Genomic DNA, 14,413 nt, shown 5'->3' on the forward strand with positions numbered 1-14,413 from the left:
TTTTGAAACTTAAAAGTTTGGAAATCTTTTAAAATCTTTTGAACAAAATTACCAGTAATAAACACTACCTTGTATAACAATGTCTTCCTGTTTGTCATCCAGCTTTTAAACCTCCCTAACATCAAGCCAAGACTAAAATGTTTATACACAGGAGTCTTGAAATACATTTTTTGTGTATTGGCATATCTGGTTTTTTGCTCCTACAAACCCAGTGGCTGTTGAGTTTTGGCTGTGCATTCACAGATATATGGCATTTTGGTTTAGTCTATTGCAAAACAGAAAAATGCTCTCAAGCTACCTGAGAAGGATTAGCAGTCATCTATACAATAATGGTTGTTCTGCTAGAGGTTTAAAAATCACTAAAACTTTCTTGGAGATAAATGCTGCAAAAAATATGTATCTGTCTTGTTTCCTTGCAAAGGGGACAAGGCTGGAAGCACTGTTCAGATTCTCTGTCATGTGGCATCTGACCAGAGAGATCCAAGGCAGCAGAGTGACTTCTCACAATCGGTCCTTTGATAGGTATTTTCCATTTCCACTGGCTTGGACTTACATTTATATATTTACTATATCGTGCTTTATTCTGTTCTTTTTTCTGAGGTGGGAAAAAGTTCTCTGTAGAGGGAGCAAAAAATGAGCAAAAGGAAGATCTTCAGCTTCCTTGCACTATTACCTTTGCAAAGCATTCTGTGTGCATGGTGCACTTCTTTGTGTGAAGGAAATTTCTGTAAAAATAGGAAGAGCTTCATGTATGAAGAGTAGCTTGCGGACAAGTTCCTGCATAGCAGCCATTTTTTATCTTGGAGTGGGTTAGATTTTTTCCCAAAGGAAACAGAACCAGGTACTTGTGCAAAGAAAAAAATAATAGTTCTACTTCCTATTTTTGAGACCATAACCTTTGTATAAAATGAAACAAAAGCATTAAAAGTCTTTCTAAATAAGTACGTGAAAGCATTTTAAAATATGCTGCTCTTCTAGACTGTGAGTATATGTATGGCCTTGCTTGTACAAATGCATGTGTACTTGAGCTCAGCTCAGGAAAATATGCATGATCAAGTTGTTTTTAGTAGACATGAGCCATTGGCTGGTGCCTACTTGAACATGCACTGTGTCTGTTCCCTGCCACTATTTTGTTGTTTGCATTAACTTTTTTTAGGGATTTCAATTGTACTTCTTCGTTCTGATTTCTCCACTCAGGTCTCTGTTTGTGGTACTGGACAGTCTCAATTGTTCAGATGGCGCAATTGGTGCTGCAGCACAGGGCTGGCTGATCCGTGCTCTTTCACTTAATGATGTTGCACGGATTCTTGAACCAGTCCTGCTGCTGCTGCTTCATCCTAAGACACAGCGCACGTCCATCCACTACATCAAACAGAAAAATTCAGCAGGTAAAACTGTTCTTGGACTGAAACTATAAGGGCTAACATAGCATTGCATACTCCTGAACACCTGCTGAAGGTAGTCTCTGAAATGCAATGGCATCCTATTACCGTGAGCTGTCTTGCTTCAGTTCCACAGACTCCTCATTATCCAAGCACCTACAGTGATTCTTAAAACAGAGTTCAGGAGTAAGTCATGCTAGTTGAAGGCCTGATGATCGTTTTCTGGTGGCTGCACCTACGCTGTTGGTTTGGATTGCTCCCTGCTTTGCTTTGGGTTCTTGTCCCACACTCGTCTTTGCCATTCCCAGATGATCCACACTGCATGTGTGTTCACTGTTCACCAGATCCCTTCTTGAGCAAAACTAGGTCTGCAACCAAATGAAATCCAGGAGCAGTTTGGTGACTGTGTCAGTCCAGGAACTGTTCCAGTAGGCAGGATGGACAGGCAGATCTTACTCTCTCCACTCAGTCTTGCCCCAGCACACCATGCACCTTCATACCAGTTTCTTTGTTCAGAATATTAGTTAATGATTCCCTCGGCATCACGTTAAAGTAATCAGACAGGTTGTGAGGAACATCTTGCTGTTTAGGGCATACCACACAAAACCCCCGCTTAATTCTGCTGGCTTCAGAAAATTAAAATGTCTTTGTCCAAAGATCTGTCTTGATTCAAGAGGAGACCTGAGCCCTTGTGGCGTATGTCTTAGGTTTCCCAGAGCTAGGATGTAGAAGCAAAGAGAGGTGTCTGCAATTAAAGATGACCTCCAGTCACACAAATTTAAGAATTTGGCAGGGACTCTTTACCTTGACAGGCTAAATTTGACAGCTGGAAGATGTCCATTTTAAGACCCATAAGAAGAACATTGTGAACCACATATGATATGTGTGTCAAATGTGGAACAGACAAGTGTGACAGAGACCTGTCAGGAGCAGCTGAGGAAGACTGAGACAGGTATGGAGCCAGGGTTTGCTCCAAGTGCAGAGAGTCCCATGAAGGCTGGCAGTCTCTTCAGGTTTGGGATTGTTGAGAAGTCTGTTCAGGTTGGGATTGCTGGGAGTGGTAAGGGTATGAGACAATGCACTGTTTGGCCCAAGTAGCCAAGGTTGTTTCCTGGAGCACAGCTGGAAGACAGTGGAGAAGTGTCCAGCAGTTTTGTGTAAAGAAACTTCTGTGTCACCTGTCTGTCTCATTACTGTTAACATAGCTGTCTGCTTGCATAATTGATTGTCTGTCTTGACTGGCAAATAGTTAGATGGCAGACATTTATAGCATCCAAAGGGACCTGTTTATTAGATGCTATACAAACACAGGGCTAATATATTCCTTCCTTGTTCCACAGCATGTGATCAAGTAAAACATTAGCTCTTAAAAAAATAATACATTTTAAAATAAAAAAGTAAGAATCCCTCTGTTGCTATCCTTCTTATTTCCCTTGTGATCTCAGCAAACATTTTATGCTTAGGAAGCATAAAAAAAATTGTCACATCTAGGGAGTCATAGCATAAGAGAAACAGTATGTGCTTTATATTTTGATCCTATTCTCTTGCACTTACAGTAAACTAGGACTGCTCTACCACTTTAAAAAAAAGAATTCTTGCCTTAACCCGGGGGGGGGGGGGGGGTTTAGCTTGACTTGTTACAATTAATACTAGACTAGAGCAGAGTAGCTTTTTAACCTTTTTTTTTCTTACAACGATTGATTCAAAATTAAAGCATGTTGTGTGGACTAGATGACCTATAAAGGTCCCTTCCAACCCAAACTGTTCTATGATTCTATGTGTGAAAAAGACAATTATGTGCTCTTTTGGGGGAAAAAAATAATTTATTTTTTTTCCAGAAGATATACATGATTGGCTTTGCAAGAAAAAGGCCTCTTTGAAAGAGTCTGGCATCTCTGAGAGCAATTCTGAGGAAAACCTTCCATTGAGCCAGTTTACTACCGTCGATAGAGAAGCAATTTGGGCAGAAGTGGAAAAAGATCCAGAGAAGCCGGAGTTAAAAACCAAACAGTCTGAAAACAATGGCTCTTGTAATCCAGTAACTTCACAGGAAGCAGGTGGTGACCAAGACAGTAGTGAGCACACAGAATCAACAGACACCAGTACAGGCCATGACAGTGAAAATACATCCTCTTTTTCTCCTTCTCTGGAGCTGCAGGAAGTGAGCAATGAGGACAATGAGAGTGCTGCAACTGATGGCAAAGAGACCACAAACCATGTGAGTTTGCTTACTGCATTTCTTCCTGAAAGCTCCAAATCCAGTGCAGCACTAAACCTTGTGCGTGCTGACTCTGAGAGGACTCAAGCATCAGAGTCTTTGTCAAGTGATGAAGAGGTGGACTTGGAGCTCCAGGAAATTACCCATTCTAGGTTGCTTAAGCAACAGAAGGAAAAACAGGAGATGATTGAGGCACTGTTTAAACACATGCTGCTATATTTGCAGCCTTATGATTCTAAGAGAGTATTGTATGCTTTTTCTGTTCTGGAGGCAGTGCTTAAAACAAACCCTAAAGAATTTATTGAAGCTGTAGCTAGTACAAGCATGGATACCAGCTCCACAGCACATTTGAATCTTATTTACAATCTATTAGCTCGTCATCAGGAAGCTCTTGTAGGGCAGAGTTTTTATGGCAAGCTTCAGACCCAGTCGCCAACCATGTGTCCCCATTCTCTGCTAATAGAATTGCTCACTTACCTCTGTCTCAGTTTTCTGCGCTCGTATTATCCATGCTACTTGAAGGTCACACACAGAGACGTGCTTGGCAACAGAGATGTTCAGGTAAAAAGTGTGGAAGTCCTGATTAGAATGATGACCCAGCTAGCTACCATGGCAAAGGCAGCAGAGAATAAGAATGTAGAGTTCATACACAGTTTGCTAGGAAGATGCAAAATTCAGGAGTTTGTTCTTCTTTCTTTGTCTGCATCTATGTACACAAGTCAGAAACGGTATGAATTGCTTATGGCAGATGGAGTTAATGTTACTGAAGAACTCTTTGAAGAGAGCCTAATCAATTTTGGGCACGATCAAATATGGAGCGAGCACCCACTCCAGATTGAGTTGCTGAAGCTCTTGCAGGTATTGATTGTCTTGGAGCACCACCTTGGACAGACTCATGAGGAACAGGAGAATCAGCCAGATCTCTCTAAGGAATGGCAGCAGGCTCTTAATTTCCAGCAAGCTATTGGTGCAATGCAATATGTCTATCCACACCCAATAACTTCACAGGGATTATTCGTCTCTGCTGTGGTTAGAGGTTTGCAACCAGAGTATGGCTATGGGATGCATCCCACTTGGGTAGGCTTAGTCACGTGTTCCCTGCCCTATTTTGGGAAGTCCTTAGGCTGGACTGTGGCACCATTTGTTGTACAGATATGTAAAAACCTGGATGAGCTTGTCAAACAGTATGAAAATGAAGCTGTGAAGACATCTGCAAAAGCATCTGCAAGGTAAGAGTCTGCAGTTTGGGGGTTGTTATGCAGAAAAGTTCCCCGTACTACAGAGCAGTGCATAGTAACTTACTGGTCTAGCATTGTGACTCCCAGAGGTTGATCCTCAAACTCTGCTGTACATGCAGGCATCTGTCCATTGAGCCCAGGTGAGGTGGAAGCGCTGTTGTTGCAGCAGGGCTCGCTGCAGTTGAGGAAGAAAGGGGACCAGCAGCAAGAATGACCAGCAGCAGTGATATTCCCTGCCCCCCTCTGCCTGCCATCCAAGTAAAAAGTTCAGAGTTTTAACAAGACTGAGGATTTTGGAGGACTAATTGAGGAGAGACACCCTGGAGAAGAAAAATACAGTAGTACTGTTCAGAACAGGCAGTAAGTGAAAGGAGTAGGGAAAAACAATTGAACACTAAAGATTTATGGTCAGGTGGGAAATAATATTCTGAAAGATCTAGACAGGGAAATGGGATTGTCCAAGCATAGTTTCTGAATCCTTTGTTTTGATATTCCTGTCTGGTCATTCCAATGTTCTATTTAACTGTTGAGCAGAAACAGATTTCTACTTCTACTGGAATTTTTAATCAAGGAAATACCACTTGGCCTGTTAACTGGGTTTTTTCCTTCCCTCCCCACCCACCCCACAGCTTAACTTCTAAAAGAGAAAATGTTACACCTGATTACCCACTAACCCTTTTGGAAGGTCTGACAACCATTGGTCACTTCTGCCTTCTGGATCACCCTAATCAAACTAAAAAGGTAAGTGCTTAATGCCTACCACTCCCTTGATGCTTTGGCACCAGTTCTTCAAAGTATGCATCCCTTTTTCATTCAGAGGTGAATATAAGTAGTAAAGTAGCTGTTGTACAAGAAGATAACCTTAAAGAAGTGAACTAAGTAAAAGTGTAAGGGAGGGGGGACTGAACTTTAATTTCTTTTTATTTGAAGACAGGAAAGTTAATTTTAAGCAGAAGATGTTCATGATGATCTTGGTCGCACAAATACTAGTCCTGTGTATTGTGTCTACAGTTGCTCTGTTGTTAGCAAAGCCTTCTGTTTTCTTTTGAGTTGATAACATGCTGATATGTTCTCTACAACTTTAATTCCTATAACATTTGTCAGAAGAGGATATTATCCAAGTAATTGCCTAGACAAATTAACTCTTTCTGTGCCAGAATAGTGAACAGCAAATTCAGTAGACTGATGGCAGCAGTATATATCGGAAATAGAATGGTTGAATTAAAGTTGGGTATAATTCTCCTAAGTATAGAATAAGAGCAGTCACTCTGTAGTGCATAATATAATGTATTTTAACATTCATATTTGTTTTTTCTAGTCATCATGTTTAGCTGAACCTGCAAACCTGAGAAATGCTAGGAATGCCATTTTGGAAGAATTGCCTCGCATTATTAATACCATGTCCCTTCTTTGGAGTGTTATAAAGAGGGAAGACTCTCAGAAAAGACCAACTGACTTCTTTGGAACAACTAAAGGCTCTTCTTCAGTCTACTTTAAAGCAACCAAAGTAGGAGTTCTTTTAAACTGCTGTGTATCTCATCATCCTTATCATTCCCTCCATCACCAGTGCATTTCACATAGAGTTCTTAGGAATAGTTTTGCCATTCCCAGAATGATAATGGGCTACAAAGAATTTTTTAAGAACTCTTATCAGCTACAGACTTGCACAGTACTTACCTATAAAATTAGATTGTCTTTGCTGTTCTTTTTGCCCCTCTGCACCCTTACCTGATCTGTTTAATGTTTTGATTTTTCTGTGAGCTTCTGTTAATAGCTGCTGTAGAGCTAACCACCTCTGAACTGTCTGCAGGCAGTAGAACATGTACCCGAAGGAATAAAAATACTAGACTTTTCCCTTCTGTGGATATTGATAAATCATAGTAGTGAAAAATATCTGTAGGAGAAGAGAGAATGTAACACAAGAAGTTACTTTTTCTATTTTGCAATATGTTTTCCAACAAATTTAACTTCCATCTGTAATAAGGATGCACTAACTCATAAATAAATAATCAAAACTAATCTGACTGCCAAGCATATGAACAGATTTTTTTGTTGTGTATTTCTGAACATCTTGGGAAAAGGAAGAATGTTTTACAAACTGAGATAGTCTTTGCCTTACAAAGTTTAGCATTCATGGTTATTTTTTTCCCCTCTATAGACATTAAGAACTAAAATACTTGACTTCATGAATCCATTGACAGCACAACTTGGAATCCAGTTGATGGCAGCAATTGCAGCAGTATGGAATAGCAAGAAACCTCATAGGAATCAAAGTAAAATCAAGGTGAAACTAAAGAAAGGCACCCTTAGTTTTCCAGTGTAAAGGCAAATGTTACATTTATATTATCAGTTCTAAACTCTGGGCTTGTTTATAGATTCTTTGAGGTTTTTTATCTGTGACAGTGGTAAGCCACTGAAAAATCTGAAACACTCATTTATACATAATTACACAAAGCATCAGGACTACAATTAAACCTAAATAGATAATGAAATAAAAAGGACGGTGTGACGGTTTAAATCTGATAGTAATAGCCATTTTCTTTATTCAATACTGAATTGTACACTTGGGATTGTAACTTGCCAATTATATTTTAAAGACCTTGAATCAGCTCCATTTCCAGAGAAACGTTAGAGTTGTAGTATTCCCTGGAACTAAGCATTTATTCTGAGCAGAACACCTCTTTCTTTTCTGCTTTCATCTGAGCATAATGAAGTTGTTTTCATGAAGGTGTTGGGAGAAGATTTGTGTGTGAAAAATTGTCGCATGCTTGATTTAACTTGTTCAATTTCCATTTTGTATAAGTATTGATATTTGAATAATTACACAAAAAGCTGTTTTTTCAGCTTCATATTTTGCCTGGTACATTCTTCTGAGGGGTGTGGTTTTTGTTTTGTCAGATTATTCCAGTGGCTAGTGCATCGCAGCTTATTCTTGTGGATTTAATATGTGCACTTAAGACATTGAAAATTGACACTATATTACATCTAGTCAAAGAGGTAGTCAAGAAACCATCACAAATCAAGGGAGAAGAGGTAACCATGAAGATAATTCCTTTTTTTTTAATATATTCTATTCTGGGTCTATTCTAATGTGTTTTCTAAATATTAGAAGGAAAGTTGGGGTTTGGTGTTTTTCTTTTTAAGTGTGTGATTCTCTTTTGCTTTCAATAAGTTATGTTTTTCAGAATGTGCGTTTCTGTGGTGTTATCCATCAGTGTAAGTTCTTCAGAATATTTTGCTGGAGAAGTTGCTGGTAATGAAAATGTGTGGGGTCCTCCAGTACTGAAGATGCTGACAATTTTCATAAAGCTGCTGCAGATACACAGCTCAGCAATACATTTCTATCTTTCTACCCTTATCTGAACAGTTAAAAATACTTCACACTGAGTCTTCCACTTTCCACTTGGTTTACAAGGAAACCAGTTTTGCTACTGTGCACACCATTGTATGAGCTCCTACAGCTCTGAATAAACTGTAGCAGATAATGCAAAATAATGTGAGTGCTTCTGAACTAGGGTCCTCTCTTAAAGCTCTGAATTCCCTCATACTGCTGTGTAGATAATTTTATCATAGTTGGTCACCTGTTGGAGTACAAGGGGCTTCGAAGAAGGGTGTGTTAACCATTGAACACATTCAACAGCTTGGACCTTCTGTTTTTTTCTGAATGGCAAATAATGGCAGTTTTGCTTTTATTTTTCAGAAATCTTCTCTTGTAGATATTCCAGTGCTGCAGTTCAGTTATGCTTTCATTCAAAGGTAATTCAGCCATTATAAAAGAGAATTTTCTGTTTGACTCCAGTTAAGATAACAGCTAGCATCACTATTTCTGCTTTACTTTGATCTTTGTGTCACTGTATCACAGGACACCTTTATGTAGGAAACGGTTATTGCCACTTCTTTGTTAAGTAACAGATAGACACAAAATAACAGGGCTATGACGTTATGTTCCATTGATCTGTTGATAATGCCAGTCTGAAAGCCTTATTGCGTACCAGTAGAGCAACATACTTTAGGCATCTCATTAGCAAGACACTTGTATAATTTCTTAGGATCTTTCTCCTTATCTGTTCTGTGTTGCCAGATGAATGGATAGAGAACTTTCAAATTTCATAGAACTGCTATGGCTGCAGTCTGTGCTGGACATGTAGTGGGTCAGGCAGTTGGTTGGAAATACTCCTTTTGATCAAAACTCTTCTTCACATACTTGGCTTTTCTCAAATGGAAGCCTTGGGATATATCAGACTGCACAATATACTGTATGGAATAAGCTATGGAGATAAGTAGGTTGGCATGCAGTGGAGTGGTTAGCTAAACTATTCCTTTTCTTGTCCCTGAAGACTCAGCCCTCTTACAGTGCTGTCTGGCATACTGCATGTGCTGCTAGCATTTAGTGGTGTATGCATATTGCCTGTGCTGCTGGATATTTATACCACATTGCTGGATCAGTTAGCACAGGGCAGGATCTAAAGGACTGATATTGATGGAAGCTTTTAAGCCACCAAGTTACCTATATATGTTGGTTTTTGTTTTTTCCTTAACTCTATCTTCAGACTTGGGTGTGATTTGGTATTGTTTTTTTTGGCAGATTGCCTGTTTCAGCCTTGCAGGAGAACTTCCAGTCCTTGTTAGGACTTCTCAAAGAGTCTGTGCAGTTGAATTTAGCTCCTCCTGGACACTTTCTTCTTCTCAGGTACTGCATAAGAGAGAAGGCTTATAGATGCATGGAGTAGACCTGTCCAATTACTAACTTAGAGTGAATTGATTTTCCCACAGTACTCTGAATGACTTTGTGACGAGGACACCTACTCTAGAAAACAAAAAAGACCAAAAAGACTTACAGGTACATGTATACCTTTAGTTCAAAAATCTGGCATTGTAAATCTAAGTAAAAGTGAAGATGACCTGATCTTTGTATCTGAATTCATCTGTGCTTTTAGAATGTGTGAATCTGCATCCACACATTTTGGCTTAGGCCTGGTAAATATGGGAGGCTCAAATATGAGACAAGATGCACAGACATCTCTAGCAAAATTTTGTCAAAAATGCATGAAATTGCAATGGTAACTATGGACTTTTCAAAGCTGTTTTTGCTAGATAATTTTATGATTTCTCAGAATTTAAATCATAACACAAGTGTGGTATCATGAGTTCATGTCATATGTGTAAGTATTGAAATCTCAAAACTATCTAGGAAAATTAGTAGCATAATTATTCTTGAAGCTCATAACTGTGTTTGGCAATGTAAATGACTGTCAGCTCACCTTTTATGCAAAGAAGGGCTGGAGTAGAGCAGGACTCTCTTCCTATGGCAACTGTGATTTCACCAGAACAGTTTAAGCACTACCTACTTGGGTGCAGTTTTGACACTGAGCCAACATAATGCTGTGTATGAGATCAGATAGTGTTGTGGTTATAGGACTTTTGTGTGCCAACGGAGAAATTAAGTCTCCACTTCTGCTTCAGAGACTTGCCAGCAAAATGGCAATGATAAAAAGACAGTTTTGCAATCTTACTATCTTATAGCCTGTTCACAAGTGACCTCTGATTTGCTTTGGATTCTTGGGATTTGGTTTCATTAGAGTGGCCAGCTTTTCATTTCACTGGGAATTAAATATGCTGGAGTGAGAAGTTTGATGCCATGTCTTGCTTACCCCTAATAGAAAGACTGAAATATGAACAGTCGGATTGCTGTAGGATAAAACCCTGCCTCACTTAATGTTCTCTGAATATAAAAGGAATAAAAAGGAACAGTGTTCAAAACAATAAAGGCATTGGTATGCCATTTCTGAGGGGCTGAACAATTTAGATCATGTCTTTGACAGGTGACAGCTAATGTGTAAAGTGTGGCAGGACTGATGCCAAATGCCAAATCAATACAATGTTAATGGTAATGGCTTGCATGGAAAATCATGAGTAAAACTTCCATGATAAGCTAACTTAAAAGTTTTTCCTGCTTCTCATTTTCTTACCTGTTCTTATTTGAAGTGAGCAGTAGTTAGTCATCTTGAGAGCACAGATAGTTAAATCAGAGAAGTATGTATGTTTCTAAGAGATAAAAGTGCCTAATTCTGATCCTTCTGACATGTTCCATATAAAAAGGATTTTGCTGGATTGGCCAAGTGATGATAGCTTTCATCTGATGCCACGTTGTCTGGTTATGTTATAGGAGGTGACCCAAAAAATCTTGGAGGCTGTAGGGACTGTTGCTGGTTCTTCTCTGGAACAGACTAGCTGGCTGAGCCGGAACTTGGAAGTGAAAGCTCAGCCTCAGATTTTACCAGATGACTTCAACATTGAAGATGTGAATGGTAATGTGATTTTGTCTGATTTTCTGCTGCTTCCTCTCTTCTACTTAAGTCAGTGAAGAGTACAACGTATTTGACAGTATGTTGTTTGCATGAGATGGGAGTAATACAGACAAAAAGTAAAACAACAAAAAATGCATTATCCTCCAATAACAATGTCAGCCTAAGCGGGTTTAGTAAATACCTGCAGATTGTGTATAATGCAGAGGAAGACTTATTGCAGGTGCATGCAATACACGGGACAGAACAGTATGGGGCATGAGGTATGTCATTGTGGCAGCATATCCAGAGGCATTTATTTCACTGTAATACCAAAAAATAACATCAGTTTTGTTTGGGAAGAAAATTAGGAAAACAGCAAAATTTAAACATACCTGAAGGGAAAACTAAATAATTTTACCTCTTTTAGATACATCAGTGGCACCATCTTCAATGGTTTCTGCCTCTGCTCCTTCAATATACAGTGTCCAAGCTCTTTCTCTCCTTGCAGAAGTAAGTAGGAACCAGTTTTATAGTTGCTGCTCTCATCTGTGCGGTGGTTTAGTATTGGTATTACTGAGCAGATGAATGCATCAGGTTTTCCTGGCAGATTAAATGGGGGCCTAAATCTTTCTTGGGGCATTCCATGTGTGCACGCATTCTAGCCTGAAATAAGGCATGCTTTCCCCTTTTGACAGAAATACCAACTAGAGGTTTAAAGAGATGTTCTTTTCATTTTTAAGGTTCTTGCTTCTCTTTTGGACATGGTTTACCGGAGTGATGAGAAGGAGAAAGCTGTGCCATTGATTTCACGTTTGCTTTATTACGTGTTTCCTTACCTACGCAACCACAGGTGACTTCTCTCTCTGTGCATGTGATTTTTCTTAAGTCTGAATTTTTTGACTGCAACTGTAAGACTTTTGGGTTTTCTTCAGTTTGTCCTCTCCTTTGTTTCCATTCTAATAAGGTTTGAGCTGTATTTCCCCCAGGAGCTGAAACTTTTTGTTTGAGCTTTGACAGCTCTGTTTAGCTGTAGGTGTTCCTCCTGTGTAGGTTTTTTGTAGGCCTTTACTTAAAGCTCCCCTTTCTGTGTATGTTAGGTAATGGAGAGAGACTGTGGGGTGGGGCAGTAGAGTACTGGGCAGGTCACAGGACCCATCATGAAGTAGGAAGGCTACAATATCTGCCTATAGTCTACCTAGTTTTTCAGCCAAAAACATAAGTGTGGGAGAGATGGATGATACCCTCTGTCAGATGAACAGTATAACCTTTTTCCCACAGGGACACGAGAAGGAAGATGAGAACATTACCTTGCTGTGGGGGTTTCCATTCCGTCTTCCAGGGCCTTATCAGTTGGTCCTGGTTCCTCAGCCTGCCTCATGCATCTCTCCCCATGTTTCTCCCAGTGCTATTCACAGATCTCTCAGAAAGCAAACCCTACCTTTTCCAGCAGCTCTCCGCCAAGTGACGGGAAGCAACCTTCCCCTTCTCTTCCCTGCTCCCTGCCAGTTCCGTTTTTCTGAGTTGGAGCTGCTCCTGCTGTAGCTGTTGCCAAGTTTCCCTTCCTCCCAGCTGCTCCCTTTTGGCTACTATGTTTTTCTGAGCAGACCGATCTAATCTGAGGTGTGGAAGAGCATCAGCCACAGCTCGTGGGTTGTGGTGGTGGATGGGTAGGGGTTGACTGGAGTGTTGCTTAGGTTAGTACCCTGTATACAGTGAAGAGCAGGAAAAAAAGGGGTATAGAGGGTCAGGGAAGATACAACCAGGCATGCTGAAAAGGGATGATGGATTGAGTGTCACTGGGAAGTGAGCATTAAAGCTTGCAAGCCTCAGAGAGCAGCAGGGTTTGAAGACATTTCCATGCTCCCTCTCAAGGGGGATGGATTAAAAATGATGCAGAGAAATTTTGGGAAGCTATTTTCTATTCATTATAATTGTACATTTTCCATCATATCTACTAAGTGTTTTCTGTCTGCTTCACCCCTGACCAAGTCAGATTCTTGATGAATGGAGTGTATGTTGCTTTTGTTGACCAGGGCATATACCATCATGCACATGCACCCAGTGCCCTTGCTGTTTGCAGCAAATATGGAAAACCCTGCATACAGCCACCACTGAAACTGTTCCTGGGAATGCTGGCATCACGCTGCCACGCTAGGCCTGGTTTGAGGCAATGGCTGCAAGCCAAACACTTGGTCCATCTCTGCCCATGTGTGGAAATGGTACAGTTAAAATTGGCATGGACACTGCTGCTGTAAGAACGTCCTTGTGACTGCTGCAGAGGATAAATGACAGCTGCTGCAATGCTAGCATAGATCTGAACACCAGGAGTCAGCCAGCTTGTTTTTTCTTGCAAAGATACTACCATGCCCTTTGGTCTGAGAATGATGGTTCAAAAGACATGGGCATCGGTCATCGTGAAGTTGCTGAGATGTCTAGAGATGTCCTTTGATGGTTCTCCAGTTTCAGCCTGGCAAGGCCAGCAGTCCCTGTGAGCTGTGTAGCCATGACCATAACAAGATGGTCACTGGTTAAGAATGTGGAGCCCCCCTTAGGCCCATAGATAGGCTATATGATTTTCATGTTACTCATACATGCAGCACAGCAGTTGGACCATAACCTCCAAGACTGTCTTCATGCCACTGTCCTCCCAAATCAGCAGGAGTTTGGTTGCCAGTCTCCACAAAAAGGCAGTAGCCTACCCCCACCTCCTTGACAACACTGAGGCTGCTGAAGGTGTGTTGCCAGCTCAAACAGAAGACCTTGACAGCATCCCTTCTCAACCAAAAGTCATGTTCCTGTCAGTCTGAGCACCACCTTCCCAGCCTGAAACCTTTGTTCAGCCACAGGCAAAGCAGTTACTGTAGTGAGGATTCATAGCAGGATGCTGTTTCGCATCGGCGTCCTCGGTGAAACTGAGGTGCCACAGGACAAGCGTTAGTTCACGCAGGGTCCCTTCACCTTGAGACCAACACTCCCTCCCTACTGCGCCTTGCAGAGCACAGTGTCCAGATCTGGAGTGGGATGGTGCACAGGGCAGCACAAGGAGAAAAAGGCTCATAAGTGAGATTTCTATACAAGTGATGATGACATGAGAACTGACATGGAATTGTTATCTGGGTGACAGATGAAGCCTACTGTGATACCTTCTAAAGGGGTCTAATGAAAAGGGTGCAAAGCTTATTGGAAAGTTTTTTCAGGGAAGTTTTGAACCATACCTGTAGTGGAAACAGGCAGTACTGTGCTGTGATACATCTAAACTGAAAATACCTCCCCAAACTACGTAGACTG

General features: G+C 40.7%; 1 protein-coding gene across 2 annotated transcripts in view; it reads left to right on the forward strand.

Annotated features, from left to right (window-relative positions):
- Positions 1-14,413, forward strand: part of DOP1B (DOP1 leucine zipper like protein B) — a 51,860-nt gene that overhangs the window by 29,498 nt on the left and 7,949 nt on the right. The window contains exons 17-29 of one of the 2 annotated variants that reach the window (XM_056329899.1): positions 422-522; positions 1,198-1,388; positions 3,224-4,829; positions 5,468-5,579; positions 6,157-6,345; positions 6,997-7,122; positions 7,737-7,871; positions 8,539-8,594; positions 9,424-9,528; positions 9,612-9,678; positions 11,005-11,146; positions 11,553-11,635; positions 11,866-11,975. In XM_056329899.1, the coding sequence (XP_056185874.1) occupies positions 422-522; positions 1,198-1,388; positions 3,224-4,829; positions 5,468-5,579; positions 6,157-6,345; positions 6,997-7,122; positions 7,737-7,871; positions 8,539-8,594; positions 9,424-9,528; positions 9,612-9,678; positions 11,005-11,146; positions 11,553-11,635; positions 11,866-11,975 (3,023 nt within the window). Of the gene's footprint in view, positions 1-421; positions 523-1,197; positions 1,389-3,220; positions 4,830-5,467; positions 5,580-6,156; positions 6,346-6,996; positions 7,123-7,736; positions 7,872-8,538; positions 8,595-9,423; positions 9,529-9,611; positions 9,679-11,004; positions 11,147-11,552; positions 11,636-11,865; positions 11,976-14,413 lie in introns of both variants that reach the window. The other variant, XM_056329898.1, reaches the window with a different exon arrangement.

The sequence above is a fragment of the Falco biarmicus genome, chromosome 2, assembly GCF_023638135.1.
Source record: "Falco biarmicus isolate bFalBia1 chromosome 2, bFalBia1.pri, whole genome shotgun sequence".
Classification (NCBI taxonomy): domain Eukaryota; kingdom Metazoa; phylum Chordata; class Aves; order Falconiformes; family Falconidae; genus Falco; species Falco biarmicus.